General features: G+C 37.9%; 1 protein-coding gene across 1 annotated transcript in view; it reads right to left on the bottom strand.

Annotated features, from left to right (window-relative positions):
- The window catches only part of LOC130072340 (E3 ubiquitin-protein ligase TRIM39-like), a 45,087-nt gene that overhangs the window by 8,335 nt on the left and 14,321 nt on the right, over positions 1-22,431 (bottom strand). Inside the window, 3 exon segments of the mRNA XM_056237405.1 lie at positions 13,426-13,659; positions 20,244-20,318; positions 20,633-20,712. Of these exon segments, the coding sequence (XP_056093380.1) occupies positions 13,426-13,659; positions 20,244-20,318; positions 20,633-20,712 (389 nt within the window).

Below are 22,431 nucleotides of genomic sequence, written 5' to 3'. Positions count from 1 at the left end.
TGTAGTTAACATTAACTAAGAATGAACAATACTCCTTCAGCATTTGTTAATCTTTGTTAATGTTAATTTCAACATTTACAAATACTTTATTAAAATCTTGTTAACATTAGTTAATGCACTGTGAACTAACCTGAACCAAAGAGTATAGAAGAACAAGAGGCGAAACTCCGATGCTTTTCTGGTAACAGCCACTAGGTGGCGCGGCCGCCATTTTGGGGTGAAAATTCCAACTGGAGTTACTGGGCAACAGCACAGATAACAGTTTTTTAGGTAGTTTTTCTTGCATTTTTATGCAACTTTACACATTTACTACTATTATTAGTTACCAACTCCACTAGGCCTGAAATATATTTTGTACGTTTTAATCCCCTGGATCGTGCTACAAACATGATGATCTTAACATGATGCATTGGTGTGTCCGTTATCTGTGTTTTTTTGTTTACATAGGCTTGCTTTAGCGGTCATTAATATAAAATAGTACTGCAAAAAAACCAGTTTACTGTAAAGCTATTCTATTGCTGTTATATATTTATTGTCCAACATTTACATTTTAGTACAATTACATTTATTTGCTGAATTCATTTATTTCATTGAACTTATTTTTGTATGTAAGGTTATGTGTACCTCCTGGGAAACGGTCCAACGTTATAACTTTATGAACTTACATCACTTTATTCTTCTTACCTGTCAAACTTAATGTAGAGATTAATATAATTAATTAAATCCTTGAACTTCCCTGTCTCAAGTTATGTGGGGGAAAAGCCTAGTAGCAACTTCTTTTTAACGGATATAACGTTAACTGTTGTGAATTAAAATAATCACCTAATTATTTCAACCTAAAAATGACCTCTGCACTGGACTAAATATATGTATAATATATGACTGCCGAGTCGCTTTCACCCCAAAATGGCGGACGCGTAGGGCTGCTGCTGGGCGCTGGTGTTGCAATGGAACGTTCTATTGGCTTTCACTTCTTGTCAATATACGTTCTTTACCTGAACTAACAATGAACAGCTGGATTTGTATTAACTAACGTTAACACTAGAAGTGCCAGAATTCCATAACTACTAGAACTGCCACAAGCGGTCATTTTGACCGTTAGATTGCAAACTCTATATCTTTAATGATAAATACCCAATTGAGAGATTAATGCATTTGTTGTATTAGGATATCTTTTAAAAACAAAACAACACCAAACTGTACATTTTAAAAAGTTTAATTATACATTTATAAATAATAATATCAGTAGCCCGTAATTATCGCATAGGGCCTATTCACAACAGAGCTATATTTCCATATCCCTTCAACATAACTCAGAACAAGATAATAACAACTAAAAGTATCTTATTTAGATATTCTTTTGACAGTGAGAGAGACAATGTCACGGTTTATGAATTCGCTGTCTCCTTTCTCGTCTTGTTGTGTGTGTGTGTGTGTGCGTGGTCGCTGATCAATGCAGCTGATCAGCACGTGCGCTCTGATCAAGGCGCCAGCTGCAACTGATCAGCGATTCGACCCTTTTCAGTGTTACTGTTCTCGCCTAGTCTTTGGGTGTTTCTCAAAACCAAGAATGCAAAGAACGGACTTGTGTTCTTGGGGAGAACGCTCTTGCTAGTTGTTCTTGGAAGAATGAACTCACAAGCTAACGAGCACACAGAACGCTGCTGACAGTTTGAGACGATGTGTTCTTGCTGGTATTGCGCAATAATACCCCCGCACAGACACCGTCTGCAGTACCCAAACATAACGAGAATTATTGACGATAACAGCCAGGCTGCAATGGTCTCTTGGCTGTGGGGAAAAACGAGTCTGTGAGCAAACTGGCCGGTTGGCTCGATAGCTAACGTTACACCCGCAGGCGCTTATGGAGATTCTCACTTCCGAAAACGTTTGAGCACATTTTCGATTAGCCATACATTTTCGTAAAAATGCCAATATTTGAAATCTACACAGTTGATTTCTCGCATCAAATGTTCTCAGAAGTGAATTTAGTGATGAAATAGTGTACGTAATTGTAGAAAAACGAAATACTGTATTGACCTGCCTCTCCTTCCTCGAATGCCGAATTGAATGCTGGGATATTTCTGCCGTCAAGTCAACACAAGTTACCAACCGATGCATCCTTGGTAAAATGGGCGTGTCAAGAACACATCCGGGATTTTTAACTGTTCTTGCCAAAATGCAAACTTGTGTATTGGGACAGTACTTGGGCCACAAAAGATGACGTTTCACAAGAACACAAGGACACAAGTACAGACAAGAACACAGATTGAGAAAGGCCCTTTGTCAGATCGTTGTGGATTTTTCCTGCGTGTTTGTTCCCTGCCTGTATAGGTTTTCCGTGTGTCATCCCGTGTTCAGCACTCCTGGTTCAGCACTCACTCCAGCGTCCCTGTGCTGCCAAGGGCTTCATACCAGACATTTGCACACCTTAACTCTCCCAGCATCTGACCAGCTCTCAATAAACATATCTGTCATTTTGCAATTGAATCTTCTGATTTTTTCCTAATAGACAAAGGTCAACCGCGAGAAATGTAACAAAAGAATACCGCGAAATTCAGTGCGGTCAATATGACCGTCTATGGCCGAAATAGGTAAATATGTTCATTTGTTTGTTTGCCTTATGTGTAATTTATATTAAAAACATTTTAAATGAAAATACAGACACTTTTAGGAAAAGTCAGGTACCAGCAGGATTTTTTTTTTTTTTCAACAAAGTTATTGCAGATATAAAATTCAAAACGGTCAAAATGACCGTCGTGGCCATTCTAGTGTTAACAAAGATGAACAAAAACAGTAACAAATGTATTGCTCATGGTTAGTTCATGTTAATTAATACATTAACTAATGTTTAATAAATGAACCTTATTGTAAAGTGTTACCGACATTTTTAATCTTTTTTATCAGCTTTCAGCATTGGCTAACAAACAAACGCTTAAAGCAATTTTTTTATTAGTTTTAATATAGTTTTATATTATTACATCACAAAGAAATATGTGAAATGCATGCTTATACACCATTAAAAGAGATTTTCACAATAACATATCCCATGTGTGTGTGTGTGTGTGTGTGTGTGTGTGTGTAAGCATATGTCTACATATGAATGCAAAAGCACTTGTGAAAACACTTTATTAATAAGTACAGTGGCCAGCAGAGGGCAGTAGAAGACCACTTATTGGCTCACTTTCATTTTGACACACTTGATTTTCACCAGTAAATCACAGCACTAAAGCAAACCAGTTTTTCCATGTTAACTATTATAACACAATCATTTTTTGTCAGAGTTTATCACTTCATTTTTATTGGCCCTTCACATCAATGCAGCAATGTGGTAAATCATGGTAAATCACGATAGAAACATGGTAAATCATAGTAAAAAATACTATTACATGGTGGATCATGGCAAATCATGCTAGCAATGTGATGAATCATGGTAAATCATGCTACAATCCTGGTAAATCATTCTAGAATGTGGTATATCATGGTAAATCATCCTATAACATGGTAAATGATGGTAAACTGTGGTAAATCATGCTAGATTCATGGTAAATCATACTGGAACATGGTAGATCATGAAAAATCACACTAAATTTGGTATATCATGGTAAATCATGCTAAAACATGGTCTATTCCATCTATGATGTCAATGGTTAAATGCTTGCTACATAAAACTTAATGTCTTTTGATGCTTTTGTGCTTAACGGCCTTAAAGGCCTTAACTGCTTGAACACCGCTAAATGCTGCTAGCAGCTTTAATTAGGTGTTCAAGCACGAAGTGCTGAAAACCTATTGTATTCGTTCCGATTTTTATTATTATTATTATTATTATTCTCCTGTAAAACGCATCGTGCAGCCCAAACCGTAAGTGCTGGAGAGTTGAAACTTTGTCAGATGGTAGTACAAAAATCGAGGAGAGGTTATCAAAGTATGAGCCCGATTGGCCTATAGGTGGCGCTACAGCGATCAATTGCGCAAAACTGCTCATAACTCCTAAACCGTATGTCGTAGACTCAAGTGTCTTATATCATTGGAAAGCTGGAGGCCTGAAGTAAAAAATGTATATCTCCGATTTCATTTCCGGTATGCAAATTTTTCCGCCATTTTGAATTTTGTCAAAAACCTAATTTTGCGAACTAGTCCCTGGTTTTTCGCACGATCAAAACCAAACAAATGCATACATGTTCTCTGGAGTCTGATTATCAATCGTTATCGAAAAAAAGTTGAATTTTCGATTTCCGGTTGCTAGGGGGAGTAAAATGATCGTTGTGGGAGGAGCCTATTTTACTAAAATGGCTATAACTCGAGAAGTAAATGAGATATCTTCACCAAACTCAAGAGACATGTGTATGAGGACAGTCCGAGGTCACAGTAAAAATATCGCGACGATCGAACACTAGGTGGCGCTATGACATAAAAAAAGCATGAAAAGGGCTATGACCACCTGACCGTTAGTCCGATTGACTTGAAAGTTGGTATGCAGTGTCTTGGTCCAAGGCCCCATGTATGCCTATGAGGAAATTGGCGTAACTCAAAAAACATGGCCGCCATTGGCCAATGAATTTGAGCACCTATTAGACGAGGTTAACGAAGGCCGATCGGAACGAAACTCGATGGGCATGTTCAACTCATGGCCCAAGAGGTCTGTAAGAGTTTTGAAAGAAATCGGCCACTAGTTGGCGCTAACGAGTTTTACGGCTCTGTAATCACGTGGTGTTGCACACATCCCCACAATATGCATATCATTTGATAGATCTCCTCATGCTAAACAACTTTGCCTCTAGAACCATTGCTGTCAATCAAATCGTTCATTAAATATTCACGAATATGTTAAAAACCTACTTTTGCGAACTAGTCCCTGGTTTTTCGCCCGATCGGAACCAGACCAGTCTAGGTCAATTCTCTGGACTCTTTAGATCAATAATTATCGAAAAAAAGTTGAACTTTTGCATTTTTCGTATGGCTATAATAGGGTTATTTAGAAAAGGGGCGTGTCAAAATACACTCAAAAGCCTATAAATCATAAATAAAAACTCAGAACTTGACAAAAATTGATGAGCATATGTGTCATACCATGGTGAAGAAGCATGCAAAGTTTCATGGAGATCGGACAATAGGTGGCGCTATAACTGTTGAAAAGCTTTAAAACCATGCATTTCCTATGGTAAATTGCCTGTATTGGCTGTAAATGGTCTTTTCCATCTATGATCGTAAAATTCTCATATCTTACTGTTTAAAACCAGTGCAGTACAATTATCTGGACTCTCTAGATCAATAATTATCAGAAAAGGTATAATTTATTCATTTGAATGGCTATAATAGTGTAAATTGGATGGCTAAAACATTTTGGATGGCTATAACAGCCAATAAGTGGTATTTTACTGCCCCCTGCTGTCATTTCATCATACTACTCCCTAATCTTGGTATATATAATTGAAATTTAGACTTTATTAAATCATTATTTTAACATTTACAATCACATTTTGTCCAAATTCATCTATTGGAGTATTATGGACTGCATTTATTTATTTTGTTTATTACTATTTACAATTGTGTCACAGGAAGGCTGAAAACGAAAGTATAACGTTGGGCCACGCCCCCCCAAGTACAAATTCACTCATAACTCGAAAACAGAAAGTCGCTGCACGCTCAAATTTTGATGGTAAGGTTCTCTCGGGGTTCTTGATCCAAATCTATCGTCGCGGGGCTCGGGAACTTTGAAAGGGCCCGTCCTCATCTAGTTTCGATTCGAGTATGGTGCGATTTGGCCTGGGCATTCCCGAGATATAAGCCCACAAAGATATGCATTTCAACGGACATCGGACAACGGCCTCTAACACTATCTAAGTTCTGAGTTTCAGATTTTTTCATTGTCTCGTTCCCGAGATATAAGTGAAAACCAAATTTCCATTCATTCATTTCAACTGTATAGTCTGTAATATCACTGTTGTCCAATAGATGAAGCAGCAGCATTAGACATTTTGGTAACACTTTACAATAAGGTTCATTAGTTAACTACATTAGTTAACATTAACTAAGAATGAACAATACTCCTTCAGCATTTGTTAATCTTTGTTAATGTTAATTTCAACATTTACAAATACTTTATTAAAATCTTGCTAACATTAGTTGATGCACTGTGAACTAACATGAACTAACAATGAACAGCTGGATTTGTATTAACTGACGTTAACAAAGATGAACAAAAACAGTAACAAATGTATTGCTCATGGTTAGTTCATGTTAATTAATACATTAACCAATGATTAATAAATTAACCTTATTGTAAAGTGTTACCGACATTTTTAATCTTTTTTATCAGCTTTCAGCATTGGCTAACAAACAAATGCTTAAAGCATATAGTTTTATATTATTACATCACAAAGAAATATGTGAAATGCATGCTTATACACCATTAAAAGAGATTTTCACAATAACATATCCCGTGTGTGTGTGTGTGTGTGTGTGTGTGTGTGCAAAGCACTTGTGAAAACACTTTATTAATAAGTAGAGTGACCAGCAGAGGGCAGTAGAAGACCACTTATTGGCTCACTTTCATTTTGATTAGAAATGGGAATTGATAAGAATTTAACGATTCCGATTCCATTATCGATATTGCTTATCGATTCGATTCCTTATCGATTCTCATTGGGTGAGGGAATTAGTACAAATTTGTTTGTTTGTATTAACTTATTGAACTTATAACTTATTTTGTTTGTTAATTATTATTAACTCGCTGACACAGCACAGAGTATTAGGGGTGTGAACCTACACTGGTCTCACGGTTCGGTTCGATTACGATTATCATGTTATCGATTCAGTTCAATTCGATATCTCGATGCATTACATGCACTGCGTCCTCAATTTTACTTCAAAAGTGATGTGTGTGTGCGTGCGCGTGTTCACCCGTTCGTGAAGTCGCAGTGACAGAAACAGTGACATTCCAGTTTAAGTTTAATGGGACTAAAGTCTGTTCATGATGTGTGTCCAAATGTTTCTGCATATTAGAGGCGAAATGGAAATTTTACACGTGATGCAGCAAGTGACCATATTGTTATGAGCAGGGATGTAGTGGAGGCTAAACGCACGTAAACGCCGTTTACGCACCTCCCAATATTCGGAAATAGCGTTTACCCACCTCCAAAGTGCGTTTATCCACCTCTAGATAGCGTTTATCCACCTCTAAATAGCGTTTACCCACCTCTAAATAGCCCGTAGTTCCTAAGACATTTTAAATTAAGCTTATGTCGTTTTAGTTTCATATTCTTCATTATTAGTTTCATAGGTTGTTAAAACTAAGACTAACTCTTTCATATTGCGCTGCATTACTGTCAGTGTTGTTGACTTTTACTGACGGACGGTAAGGTTGCGCTGTTGACGCTCGCGCAGCCTCTCGAGGAGAAATCTACACAAATGAGCGCACACACACACACTCAGTTAACCAGTTAACAACATACTGCCTATAAAAATCTAAATGTGGAGTTTTTATATTTTTAACATATGTTAAGCAACCTCAATTATTTTTCCTGAACACCATCATGATTGAAAATGTGACATTTCCTACAACAGTTCAATAAACAGTTAAAATTAAGTCACTTACATTTTAGATGCAATATTGGCTGTTTTTGTTCTGTTTCAGCAGCGAAAATAGTTCCAAACAAAAATCACAGCAGAACCACGGCGCATCTCACAGTAACACTCAACCTGTTTTCATTACTGAATGATTCAGCATTTTGAACGAATCGATTGAGTCAAAGATTCAATGACCCATTCATAAATATATGTCTCTTCTTGAATGAATCAGCCGTTTGAACGAATCGTTTGTTTGTTTGTTTGTTTGTTTGAATGAATGAATCAATGACTCACTCATTAAGACGGTCGCCTGCCGCCACCTACTGGCGGTTTAGTGTTATGTTTAAAAGTAGTATCATTCTTTCCAATGTTTCTTATATGTAAATTTAAATCAATTTCATAACATTATTTTACACAATTGTAATTTTTCAGTGTAAATTATTTAATTTGATCAGCCCCTAGGGTAACAGCCCTATAGTGTCTTATTATTCTAAATAATTGAATTTATTGACCAAATGTATGAATTTAAAATGAAAGATGAAGCATACATTTAATAATATAGGGGGAGGGGACACCCTTTAAAGGTGCAGATATTACAATATGCCGATTTAAATATCAAAGCTGATTGAACACTGATGAGAATAATCAGAATAAATGAGAATATTGTTTCAGAATAAATTAACACACACACCAAAAAAAAAAATCCGGACGAGCAATTTTTTTACTCAGACAAGTGAATGACAGATTTACTTGTCCGAAGGACAAGTGAAAAGGCTTAATGTCGAGCAATGTTAGCAATGTCATCAGGATACACATACACCGGTAGGCAGTGGCCCACCTTACCGGGTGACCACGTCGTGGTCCACCAGAATTTATAGTTTGCCCACCTCTTTTTTTACCACTACACCTCTGGTTATGAGGTTTTTTGCCCGATCGGAACCAAACCAGTGCAGAAATATTCTCTGGAGTCTGACTATCAATAATTATTGAAAAAAAGTTGAAATTTCGATTTCCGGTCACTAGGGGGAGTGAAATGATCGTTGTGGGAGGAGCCTATTTTACTAAAATGGCTATAACTCGAGAAATAAATTAGATATCTTCACCAAACTTGGTACACATATTTTCGAGTTCAATCTGAGGTCACAGTAAAAAAACTGCATCGATTGGCCACATGGTGGCGCTATAACATTAAAAATTACATTGAAAAGGCCATGACCACCTGACCGTTAGTCCGATTGACATGAAAATTGGTATGCAGTGTCTTGGTCCATGAGGACATTAGCGTATCTCAAAAAACATGGCCGCCATCGGCCAATGAAGTTCGAGCACCTATGAGACAAGGTTAACGGAGGCCAATCGGAACAAAACTCGATGGACATGTTCGACTCATGGTCCAAAAGGTCTGTAAGAGTTTTGAAAGAAATCGGCCACTAGTTGGCGCTAACGAGTTTTACGGCTTTGTAATCACAATATGCATATCATTTGATAGATCTCCTCATGCTGAACAACTTTGCCTCTAGAACCATTGCTGGATCGGACCATAGGTGGCGCTATAACTGTTAAAAAGCTTTAAAACCATACATTTCCTATGGTAAATTGACTGTATTGGCTGTAAATGCTTTTTGATGCTTATGTGCTTAACGGCCTTAAAGGCCTTAACTGCTTGAACACCGCTAAATGCTGCTTGCAGCTTTAATTATTATTATTATTATTATTATTATTCTTCTGCCGTAAAACGCATCGTGCAGAACAAACCGTAAGTGCTGGAGCTCTGAAACTTTGTCAGATGGTAGTACAAAAATCGAGGAGAGCCTCAGAAAGTATGACCCCGATTGGCCTATAGGTGGCGCTACAGCAATCAATTGCGCGAAACTGCTCATAACTCCTAAACCGTATGTCGTAGGCTCAAGTGTCTTATATCATTGGAAAGCTGGAGGCCTGAAGAACAAAACGTATATCTCCGATTTCATTTCCGGTATGCAAATTTTTCGGCCATTTTGAATTTTGTCAAAAACCTACTTTTGCGAACTAGTCCCTGGTTTTTTGCCCGATCAAAACCAGACAAATGCATACATGTTCTCTGGAGTCTGAATATCAATATTCATTGAAAAAAAGTTGAATTTTCGATTCACGGTCGCTAGGGGGAGTAAAATGATCGTTGTGGGAGGAGCCTATTTTACTAAAATGGCTATAACTCGAGAAAGAAATGAGATATCTTCACCAAACTTGGAACACATGTGTATGAGTTCAATCTGAGGTCACAGTAAAAAAATCGCGTCGACCTAAAACTAGGTGGCGCTATAACACACAAAAAACCTAAATGGGGCTATGACAACCTGACCGTTAGTCCGATTGACTTGAAAATTGGTATGCAGTGTCTTGGTCCAAGGTGCCATGTATGTGTATGAGGAAATTGGCGTAACTAAAAAAACATGGCCGCCATTGGCCAATGAATTTGAGCACCTATTAGACGAGGTTAACGGAGGCCAATCGGAACGAAACTCGATGGGCATGTTCGACTCATGGCCAAAGAGGTCTGTAAGAGTTTTGAAAGAAATTGGCCACTAGTTGGCGCTAACGAGTTTTACGGCTCTGTAATCACGTGGTGTTGCACACATCCCCAAAATATGCATATCATTTGATACATCTCCTCAGGTTGAACAACTTTGCCTCTAGAACCATTGCTGTCAATCAAATCGTTCATTAAATATTCACGAATATGTTAAAAACCTACTTTTGCGAACTAGTCCCTGGATTTTCACCCGATCGGAACCAGACCAGTCTAGGACAATTCTCTGGACTCTCTAGATCAATAATCATTGAAAAAAAGTTGAACTTTTGCATTTTTCGTATGGCTATAACAGGGTCATTTAGAAAAGGGGCGTGTCAAATACACACAAAAGCCTATAAATCATAAATAAAAACTCAGTACTAAACAAAAATTGGTGAGCATATGTGTCATAACATGGTGAAGAAGCATGCAAAGTTTCATGGAGATCGGACCATAGTTGGCGCTAAAACTGTCAAAAAGCTTTAAAACCATACATTTCCTATGGTAAATTGCCTGAATTGGCTGTAAATGCTGATCTCTTAAATGAATGCTCAGATCTTCTTTAAAACGGTCAAGAACATGTGTAATATCACTCTGTACGGCATTGAAAAATTTCAGACAAATCAGACAAAATTTGCCTCTATAATTAATTGTCACAGGAAGCCTCAAAACGAAAGTAAAACATTGGGCCACGCCCCCCAAGTACAAATTCACTCATAACTCGAAAACGGAAAGTCTCTGCGCGCTCAAATTTTGATGGTAAGGTCCTCTCGGGGATCTTGATCCAAATCTATCGTCGCGGGGCTCGGGAGCGCCCCCCCCGCGGATCGCTAATCTGTGAGAACCCCAACTTGAAACGGCTGTAACTCTTGATCCAGACCATCTAGATCCTTGTGGAAGAGCTTGTTGGAAAGGGCCCGTCCTCATCTAGCTTCGATTCGAGGTTGGTGCGATTTGGCCTGGGCATTCCCGAGATATAAGCCCACAAAATATGCATTTAAACGGACATTACTCCCGCCCCCAATCACCCAGCAACACCGGAATGGTCTTGATCAACAGAGCTCCTCTAACACTATCTAAGTTCTGAGTTTCAGATTTTTTCACTTTCTCGTTCCCGAGATATAAGTAAAAAAAAAAAACGAATTTCCCGTCATTCATTTCAACCGTTTATGTAGGCTGTAAAACCGCTGTTGTCCACTAGAGGGAGCAACAGCATTAGACGTTTTTAATCTTTTTAACCAGTTTTCAGCAATGGCTAACAAACAAATGCTTAAAGATATTTATTATGTTGGAAATAATATTTATAATAAATAATATAATATTAAATAATGATTTATTAGAAAGTTTAATATTTTTACATCACAAATAAATATCTGAAATGCTTAAGGACCACAAAAAGAGATTTTCACAATATCATAACCCAAAATTGTGTGTGTGTGTGTGTGTGTAAGCATGCACAATGGAATTCACATTGAAAGACTGGTTTGCTTTAGTGCACAATATTGATTAAACCAAGTAGTTCAAAATAAAAGTGGTACTATAGCAATAAGTGGTCTTCTACTACCCTCTGCTGGACATTATACTTATTAATAGTCTTTTCACATGTGCTTTTGCATTCATATATTTAGACACTAAAAAATAACCTTATGTGACAATTACTATAATAACAATCATATTTTGTCTTTCAATTCACTTTACTGTTCTGAAGCTTCACATAATTGCTAGCAACGTGGTAAATCATGGTAAATCACGATAGAAACATGGTAAATCACAGTAAATAATATTATTACATGGTGTATCATGGTAAATCATGCTAGCAATGTGATTAATCATGGTAAAGAATGTTACAACCCTGGTAAATCATCCTATAACATGGTAAATCAAGGTAAACTAAGACAAATCAAGGTAAACTATGATAAAGCATGCTAGAATCATATTACATCTTAGGCTACTAGAATGTGTTCAATTGTGGTAAATCATGCAAGAACAGGGTAAACTATGGTAAATCATACTGTAACATAGTAAATCATTAACAATCACACTGAAATGTTGTATATCATGGCAAATCATGCTAAAACATGGTCTATTCCATCTATGATGTCAGTGGTTAAATGCTTGCTACATAAACCTTAATGTCTTTTGATGCTTTTGAGCTTAACTGTCTTAACTGTCTTAACTGTCTTAAATGCTTGAACACCGCTAAATGCTGCTAGCAGCTTTAATTATTATTATTATTATTATTCAAGTTAAATTTTTTTTTTTTATTTGACAAGTAATACTGTTTCATTCTGTTTAATTTCTAAAGACCTGTGCCCGGTTGCATAAAGCACCTTAAGTTTTTCCCTTAAGTATGATACTTAAGGGGCGATTTACCCTTACCTAAGAGAACAACTTAAGGGTGTTGCATATAATCTCTTAAACGGTTCTCTTAGGTAAGGGAAACATTTAAGTGTTTTTACGACAGCGATCCTGGATTCACGTTATAAAAGTCTGTTGTTGCCATAGATACGCAAAACACTAACATGTCGGAATATCACGTGTCAGTCCAGTGACGCTATCACTCAACACCGCGTTAGCTCCGAACGTGGCGGCAGTTTGTGTTGTTCACCGTCTCATGCTTTGGCATTTGTTTAGGTTTTGTGAATGCACTTCTGGCTCTGTGTCTCGAAATACAGCTGAGTATATTTCCATAGCGTACCTGTTTTCTTCTGTCATGATTCCTTTTAAAACACAGAATCAGCTCGTTCTCCTGTGAATTTTTGGTCGGCCACACACTCTCCGTGCGCGCACTGACTTAACGTTGTGATAGTTTACATGCGAGTCGCGTGTAATGACAGACAGACAGCCGTCTAGTTTGATAGCGATGTCAAATATTGCGCGTCGATCAAATCGGTATTCTTGCAACAATTATTCATGGCTAAATTGGTCCAAAGGGTTCTCCCTATTCCCTATGATCTTCAGCTGGTTTCATAAATTCAGCCATGTCGTCTTACTTTTGTCCGCGTTACTCTTAAGGTTACGATTTCCAAACCTTAAGTTATACTTAGGGAAATTACCGTTAAGGGGTTTTATGCAACACTTAACGATTACTTAAGTGAAAAAAACAGCATTTAAGGGAAATTCTAAGTGTTTATGACGTTTCACTTAAAAAAAACGTTAAGTAACACTTAAGGGTATTTTTCTGCAACACCCTTAGGTTTAAGGGAAACATAAGGGCGACTTTAAGGGAAAATTACACTTAAGGTGCTTTATGCAACCGGGCACTGTCCTGTTGTACATATTGACTGAGACAGATGTTGACAGACCTGTATGAGATGGAGATGATCGTCAGTGTGTGAGAGCTGCTCCAGCTCAGTGTTTCTCCTCTTCAGCTCAGTGATTTCCTGATGTATCTCTTTAATGAGATCTTCAGCCTGTTTCTCTGCTGCTTTCTGCTGTTCCTCCATCATCTTCATCTGCTCAGACTGACATCTCTCAAAGGAGTGGATCACATCAGTGAAGAGCTCCACACTGGCTGATCTCTCTTTATCTGTGTTTCTCTATAAAATAAATAAGCAGATTCATTTCTCTTACAAAAAATAAGTATACTTCAAGTTAATTTTATTAAGTATCCTTAAGGCCCTGTGTCCACCAATGCATTTAAAACGCCATGAGCGTAACGAGGCACTGAGCGTCTATTTCACGCTGAAGTGTTGAGCGCTCAGCGTTTTTTACCGGTTGCCGAGAGTTAAAGAATGTCCAACTTTGGGTAAAACGCAGCGTTCATCACTGCTTTTTACCCAACTGTCCAATCACAGTGGAAGAGGGGCGGGACATGCGCCGGAACCATCGGTTGACCTGGCTCCCCATGAGCTGCCTTGAGTCGATCAACAGTCACTCGCTCTGGGCGTCCTCCTATATCGACTAGAAAGGTTTGTGCCGCATTTTTGAGGCCAAAAGGACTGTTGGAGCGCTGTACTATACCCAGTTTTTCCATGTTTGTGAACTCCGCCTCGGCAATTGCTAGCTTCACTGGATCTAGTCGACGGGGCCGGGCATAAACTGGCGGCCCGGATGTAGAGATATGATGAACGACCCCATGACTGGCCAGTGCTGAGGAGAAAGTGGGCTTGGTGAGATTGGGAAATTCATTGAGCAGCTGGGCGAACCCGCACTCGCCTGTCAATGCACTAGACACGGTGGTTGTGGGGAAAATGCTCCTCGAACAGGGTAAGACATTAAAACCTTCCGCCGTGACTAAACAGCAATTTTTGACATCAACCAACAGTCCATTAGTGCACAGGAAGTCTGCGCCCAGGAGAGGCCTACTCACATCCGCTAAGACAAACTCCCATGTAAAGCGTTGTCCATTAAAGCACAGTGGTATTAGCCGTTTCCCATAGGTGCATATCTTGCCTTGGTTGGCCGCCTCGAGCGGTGAGCCAACTTCACCCAAGCGTCTGTCCACCGGGGATGCGGGGAGAACACTGACCTGCGCCCCTGTATCACACAGGAAATGTCGGCCAGATAATGAGTCAGTGACGAACAGTAGGTAAGCGTTGTCGTTAGCTACTATGCTACTGACTGTAGGTGTGGTATTATGGCTCCCCTTGAACGTGCATGGTGGACGGCACCTTTTTGGCTTTCACCCCAAAACGGGCGTGAAAATAACGTAGTCCTTGGTCCGGTGATTGCCGCGCGGTAAAAGCTGGTCGTTCATCTGCCCGTTGTGCTGCAGCTCTCATAACCGGGTATACAGACGCAGCCACTGACTCAGTAGTTGTACACTTGTGTGATGCTGCCTGATAAACATCTGCCAGTTGTGCTAGTTCTCTGTAGTCAGTCACTGTACTATTTGCCAAAGCGGTACGAACGGTCTGTGGTAACTGTTGTAAGAACAACTCTTTAAACAGAAAACATGGTTTATGCTCACCCAGCAGCGCTAGCATGTGATCCATTGACTCAGATGGCCGGGAATCTCCGAGGCCTGGCAGTGAGAGCAAACGACGTGCTCTTTCAGTCTCTGATAAACTGAAAGTCTTTAACAGATATGCCTTTAGAGCAGGGGTGCCCAATCCTGCTCCTGGCGATCGACTGTCCTGCACAGTTCATCTCCAACCCTAATCAAACACACCTGAAGCAACCAATTAAGGTCTTCAGAGCACGTCAGGATCACTAAAAAATTAAAGGCAGGTGTATTTGATTAGGGTTGGAAATGAACTGTGCAGGACAGTCGATCGCCAGGAGCAGGATTGGGCACCCCTGCTTTAGAGCAATGTTTCCCAACCCTGTTCCTGGCGGCACACCAACACTGCGCGTATTCTTTGTCTCCCTAATCAAACACACCTGATTCAACTCATTAGCTCATTATCACATTGGTTAATGAGCTGATGAGTTGAATCAGGTGTGTTTGATTAGGGAGACAAAGAATACGCGCAGTGTTGGTGTGCCGCCAGGAACAGGGTTGGGAAACACTGCTTTAGAGTATCATATTTAAGCAGATCCGGGGGGGTTTCCAGAATGCTGATCGCTCGCGCGGCCGTGGAGTTGCCGAGGGCTGCAACAACATAGTAATTAGGGGTGGGAATCTTTTACCATCTCACGATTCAATTCGATTCCGATTCTTGAGCCCACGATTCGATTCAAAATCGATTTTCAATTCAAAAAGATTTTCGATTTAAAACGATTCGATTTTATCCATAATGATTTCTAATCGGGTTTCTGATCATGATCTACTCTCATCTGCTTTGCTATACAGAATGACAAACGGAGACCAGTGTTTCCTCTAGGATTTTTTCCAGCTGTGGTGGCAGGTCCATTTCGCCAGGGGGAGGGGGCGTGGCCCATGAGTGATTGCCATTGGCCACGCCCCCAAAGGCTCGAATAAGAGCGGCAAAGCGATTATGCGCATCCCGTGCGCAGAATGATGCACTTGAAGCAACGTGAAGTCACAGCGCGCAGCGAAAAGTTCAAAGCACAAAACGAAGAGATTATATCTGTCTATCCATGCTTAATGTATTATATATTTGCAACAGTTTATTGAGCATTTTCTTTTAACGGTTTTAAATTTCAGTTACAGTGCGGATGAAGAACAATTCATAGCGCTCTCCAGTGCTGTAATCTAACAGACACCCGGGAGAAAGGATTATGATTTAGAAAACGCTATAACGCGACGCGCTGTGTGAATGCTGAATGGAGAATGACTGAGGAGAGATGAGTTTCCATTAACTTTAACTAACGACTTAAATATTCATTTTTACCTCACATTATGCTATTGAATGACTTTAGAAGTCTTGGAATATAGTGCGAACACTTTATGGTGCTTTACAATGTTTATTATGCCTTTAGCTTAACAATAACACAATAGTATGCACATTAATATCGGACCTCACTGAGAAGCTGCAGCCGTGGCGGGATTATTTTAGGTGTGGCGGCCCGTCACGGCAGAATGAATGTAGAAGCATCATATTTAGAAGCATCAGAAGCTCTATAAAAGCATCCATATTTGCTTCCTCTGATTTGCCGCTCACGTTTAAAAACCGGCTGCGTCCGGACGTCCCGTATAGTTACAAAAATGGAGGCGAACAGCCAGCTGATTTAATTATTAAATCGATTCTTGGACATTTCAGATCGATTCTGAATCGTTGCAAATGAGAATCTAGATTCTTCTGTGAATCGATTTTTTGGCACCCCTAATAGTAATATCTCGTGTCATCCGCGGTTATGTCCCGCAATGCGAACTGAGCTTCGGCTTGAGCGAACCACACGGCCGCTTGTTGCTCCCAAAACTCCGGCAGCTTCAGAGATACAGCATTCGTCGACATCGTACGTTAATTGTTCTGTATCGGGGTCACCAATGTAGCTTTTGTGCTATCAAAAATACACGGAGGCAGGATTGCAGTGTCAGAACAACAACTGTTGTGTTTTTTAATGAACTCATGCGTCAGAAAAAAACACGCATTAAACCACCCCCAAACTCTCATGAACGTCTTCTTAAAGGGGACATGTCCAATATACATGTGTGTCGGTGATGAGTGAATTATGTCAGCAGATCCATGATGTGTGAGCTTGTATCTGCCTCTACAAAGTATACTTTATGTAGTAAGTATACTAATATCAATGTTCTAGAAGTATACTTTTAAGTGTACTGTTTTAAAACTACTTGGGAATAAATTGACCCACTTTTTAAATTTTTCGTTTGTACTGCAACTATACTACAAGTGAACTTATACTTATAGGTCAAATACTTGTAGCACATTCTTTAGTTTATGAAAGTACACTTTGAATACTCTCAGTAAACTACTTGTTTTGTAGTTTTATAACGCAAGTATATGTAAGGTTTCTTTAAGTGAACATACTGTAACATCATACTTATAGTTCATTATTTATATATTATTTGTGCACTTTTAAGTATACTACTATGTTCCCATTTAGGTATTCATTTTTTATACTTGAAATATATATTTTACTGTACTTCAACTCTTTCCATTTAAAAAACATTTTGAATAAAACATGCATCCTTTTTTAATCAACACTTGAATGTGGGTAAGTTTAATTTTTTTAAAGCACCATTTTTAACAAAAAGCTGAGAAAATCGTGTTTTTTTTTTCCCCCAAAGACTTTGTCCGGATGAGATTCAGAACGATGATCAAAACACAGATTGAGTGGATCGAGTCCATCAACACCCTCAAAGCTTCAGTCGTTTCCTCTTCATGGGTTCGACATTTCATTCGGTAACGTTAGGCAGTTTTGATTTATGCTGTTTAATATTTGATGATAGCGTTATTTTATATCTGTGTAAACAATCTTCTATCGCTTGTTTCTGCTTCTTCTTCACCTGTGTTTTGATCAGGAGATTCAGTACTCTTTCAGAAGATGCCTATAGCGCCCCCTACCGTATAACAGTGAAAACATGGATATCTGGAGAATTCAGTCAGTGATGGGAAAGAGTACGTAGATTTGAAGTAATTTCTTCTGTACTCTACCAATAGTCAGAATAAGGAAACATTTTCTTTATAAATCAATATTTTCAAACAATTTAAGTTCATATGACAGTATGTAAAACTATTTGGATAGGATAATCAATCAAAAGAGTAAACACAACTACAAGCCAAGTGTACTTGGAATATTTAAAGGTGACCTATAATTCAAAATTGAATTTACCTTGGTATAGTCAAATAACAAGAGTTCAGTGCATGGACATGACATAGAGTGAATCTCAAACTGGACTGTTTTGGCGTTCTCATTTAATTCACGTTTATGAAAAACACCCCTGAAAAACGGTCGGTTCTCCACACAATACCGACTGTGACGCAATAGTCGGGATCATTAATATGTACGCCTCCAAATATTTGCATAATGCCAGCCCTCAATGCCAGGCGGAACTGCGCAGCCGAAGCATGGCAGTTGCTCAGTGTGGATGTACACATGAACACAAAAGTATTTTTTAGTTCCTTCATCTGAGCCTCTGAAGAAACAATGGGTTAATTTTATTTTCTCTGGAAATTTCCAAACATTTCACCGACAGAGCTGGCCTCGGATCGAGCTACCAAGCAACACTTTCTGATGTGTAATTGTTCAAGTTCAGACAGGTAATCTTTCTCTCAAAATCGTTCAATACTGTTTATGCATCAGTAAGTCAAGCCAGTGACTAAAATATCAGCTTCACATCGTTTCTTTTAGTAGGATGAAAATAATCGTATTTAAATTGTGAACAAATTATATACAGAAAGCGATCAAAGAACAATCTTTCCACACAGCGCGAGTTTATCTGGACACTTGCCAAACTCGTTATGAAATCAATGACGCACGTTACTGCACAACGAAGCTCTTACTGTATTTACATCATCGTGTTTGCATTGGTGAAAGCAGAGAGAGTGCAGAAACTGCTTTGCAATGATAAGATCTTCATTCTCGCGATCAACACACTGTCATCTGCTCAATGCTCATCACGGCAACATTTTATGTGATGGGAATAGATCTAAATACTTTAAAAACATCTCACGATTCGTTAATCTCGATAGCTGTTATAGTAAAAACGTATAATAGCAGTAGTAAAAGTATTCGGGAGAGAGTTTCACATGTAATATGTAGCTATTTCATATGCAAGCATGTCAGCCAATCACAGCAGTGGCCGCGGTTACACTGAATCCCACAGCCAATCACAGCAGTGGCCGCGGTTACACTGAATCCCACAGAGACACGCCCCTTCAAACAGAGTGTTCAAATCAGAGGCTAAAAGCAGGCTAGGAAAAATGCCATTTATTTCTAAATTATGATTATTTTTTATCTAAAAAACATACTAACATTATAAGGGTAACCCAGGAAACATTATAAAATAATAATAAAAAACATTCTAGGGCACCTTTAATATAGATGTGAGTATATCTCGATCAAAAGATTGAGTACAAATATTCGCCAAATATACTTTTCTGTCAGTACAAGTCATTTACTTGTAATTTTTAGTTATATTTAGTTATATTAAGTACATAAAAAGTAGACTGAAAGTATACTTTCTTATTTATTTTTTTGTTTAAAATAAATATACTAATAGCACACTTGAATAAACTCATTTTGGTAACACTTTATTTTAAGGTGCTTGTAATAAGCAGTAATTAACAGTTAATAAGACACTTGTAAGACCTTATAAGATGCATATAAGCATTAACTACTTCATATAAGGGTTAATTAAAGGTCCAGGCCCTGAAGAGATCAGGGAAACTATACTCCCTCTTGGAAAGGTCGATTTTTAAGTGACTGGGAGTTTGTGTTATCATTTATGTTTGTTTGGCTGTTCTAAAAGTGCAATGTATTGATACTTGAGAAATGTATTATTTAATTTAATTTATTTATTATCATTAGTTAATGCTTATATGCATCTTATATGCATCTTATAAGGTCTTATAAGTGTCTTATTAACTGTTAATTGCTGCTTATTACAAGCACCTTAAAATAAAGTGTTACCCTTATTTTCCTTAAGGGTTATTATGTATTTACATGTTTACAAAAAAAATAGAAATTTCTTCTTCATCTACTGGCCTCATGTCACTTAAAAGTTGTTTTAATTTATTTAACTGAGAACCTTTATTAAGCAGATTGAAATGTTATAATGCAATATTAATTTAGCATGTTTACTTCCACTCACTTTTCTCAGCTCTACTGAGTTCTGGATCTCTTGAATCTTCTTCATTCTGTCCTGGATCATCTGATGAACGTCTGTCTGTGTCTGAACCAGCTGATGAGACATAGAGAGAAACACACAGGTAGCTTACATATTAATTCCATATTAGTCATTTGAATAATTATTTAAAAAAAAAAATTTTAATGACTTCAAAATTAAAAATTAACTTTTGGCATATCAAATTTAAGATGTATAATCTTTGCTTTTCTGCAAAACACAATTTCAAGACTCATCTTGCACCGCTCGTCCAATCAAACTGGCTGAAATAAAAGTTACGAGCCCTTCAATATGACCTACACCAACATCAACATGTGTCAAAGTGTGTTTAAGGTGTTTAGTTTGTAACTCTTTACCTTCTTCTCTCGACTCTCCTCCTCTATAGGATCAGTGTTGTGAGTCCTGTGATCAGCAGAGGACGCCATGGCTGACAAAACTATGAAGAGAAGCAAGAGAGCAGTTTTGATAATACTTATACTCAAAGATTTTATGTATTATTTCTCCACTGACGGCCCTTTAAAAGTAGCTGAGAAAATATTTTATCTTCAAGTGACATAAATCACACATTTCACAGTAACTTATCTGACATCCACGGCTCATGCAGCAATAGTTAAGAAAAGTGTTTGGAAATCTCTCTTTCCAATTCAAAGTGAAAAACTCTTTCAGATCCAATTATGTGTGGAGTTGTATTATGTCAAATCCAAACATAAAATGATCTTGTTTTGTTGGCTTTATGGACAAGGATTTATTTGAATTTCAGGTTTTTGAAGGGGAAATACACAAGTTAGACCAGTTTAAAAGACTTCTCACTTTTAACTAGGTATTAACTATGACTTTCGCCTCAACAAACTCCAAATTACTGCTTATTAATAGTTAGTAAGGTAATGTTGTAATTATGGGATGTAGAACATAGTCATGCAGAATAAGGCATTATTATGTCCTTAATAAGTAAGCTACTAATAAACAGCCAATATCCTAGTAATAGGCATGCTAATAAGCAATTAGTTAACAGTGAGATTTGGACTTAAGTGTGACTAAAGTGTTACCATACATAAATTTACATATAAATAAACGTTTCAGACTCTTTCACACAGCAGACTGATCACAGGTAAGTTAAACGATACACTATCAGACTTCTCTATGACATAAGTATACAAAAATTATTAATAAACTGAACATCTACTTGAAATGCAATAGTTAGACATTAAAGCATTTGAGTAACAGTTTTTTTCCACTGAAATGTGATGATTTTACTAACCTTTAGCACTAAATGAGTGAGATAAACAAGAGTGTTTTTGAAGTTCTGCTCTGTGTTTGAGGATGCGCCACAGTCGTCATGGTAACTCTCAAACTCTCAACTGCCAATCAGAATTTAGAAAATGCAGCTTAATTCCCTGCAATAAACACTCATTAAAACACCTTATAAAATACAAGTCATAATAATTCCCACACACAAACTACAAATAATATACTGTATGTACAGTGGTTAAATTGGGATTTGTGAGGGAACCCTCACATTTTGGTCAACAGGGGAAAATGACTCACCGTGGGACAACATATTTGTGATATATAGCAATACTTTTTGGGACAAGAGTGTCATCAAGTATTATACTTATTTACTTGATATAATGGTTTTATTTTGTTCCATCTACATCTATCTGATATAATGACAATACTATGTTAAAATTGCTGAACACCATAATATGGAACATAACCTTGTTTTTTACAATGTAAATTTAATCATAAAAATGGGAAGTCCAAACCGGACTCAAATTTAACACACCAAAATGGCTGAAGACAACTATAACAGTAAGAAAACAATAGTTAAGAAAGGTGTTTGGAAAACTCTTTTTCCAATTCAAAGTGCTTGAAAAACTCTTTCAGATCCAATTATGTCTGGAGTTGTATTGTGTCAACTCTAATCATAAAATGATCTTGTTTTGTTGGTTTTATGGACAAGGTTGATTTGAATTTCAGGTTTTTGAAGGGGAAATGCACAAGTTATACCAGTTTACAAGACTTCTCACTTTTAACTGAATAGGCCTATTATTCATGCGTGTTTTATGTCATATAAAAAATGTTGTTTATTAGTTTTCATACATCCAGTCTGCCAACAGTTTATTAATCTTTAAAATAGTGTCCCTCAGAGGAACAG

The sequence above is a fragment of the Rhinichthys klamathensis genome, unplaced genomic scaffold (assembly GCF_029890125.1).
Source record: "Rhinichthys klamathensis goyatoka isolate OS25496 unplaced genomic scaffold, OSU_Roscu_1.1 h1tg000486l_1, whole genome shotgun sequence".
Taxonomy (NCBI): domain Eukaryota; kingdom Metazoa; phylum Chordata; class Actinopteri; order Cypriniformes; family Leuciscidae; genus Rhinichthys; species Rhinichthys klamathensis.
The sequence above is the reverse complement of the archived record's forward strand: the minus strand, read 5'-3'. Positions and strand labels throughout refer to the sequence as shown.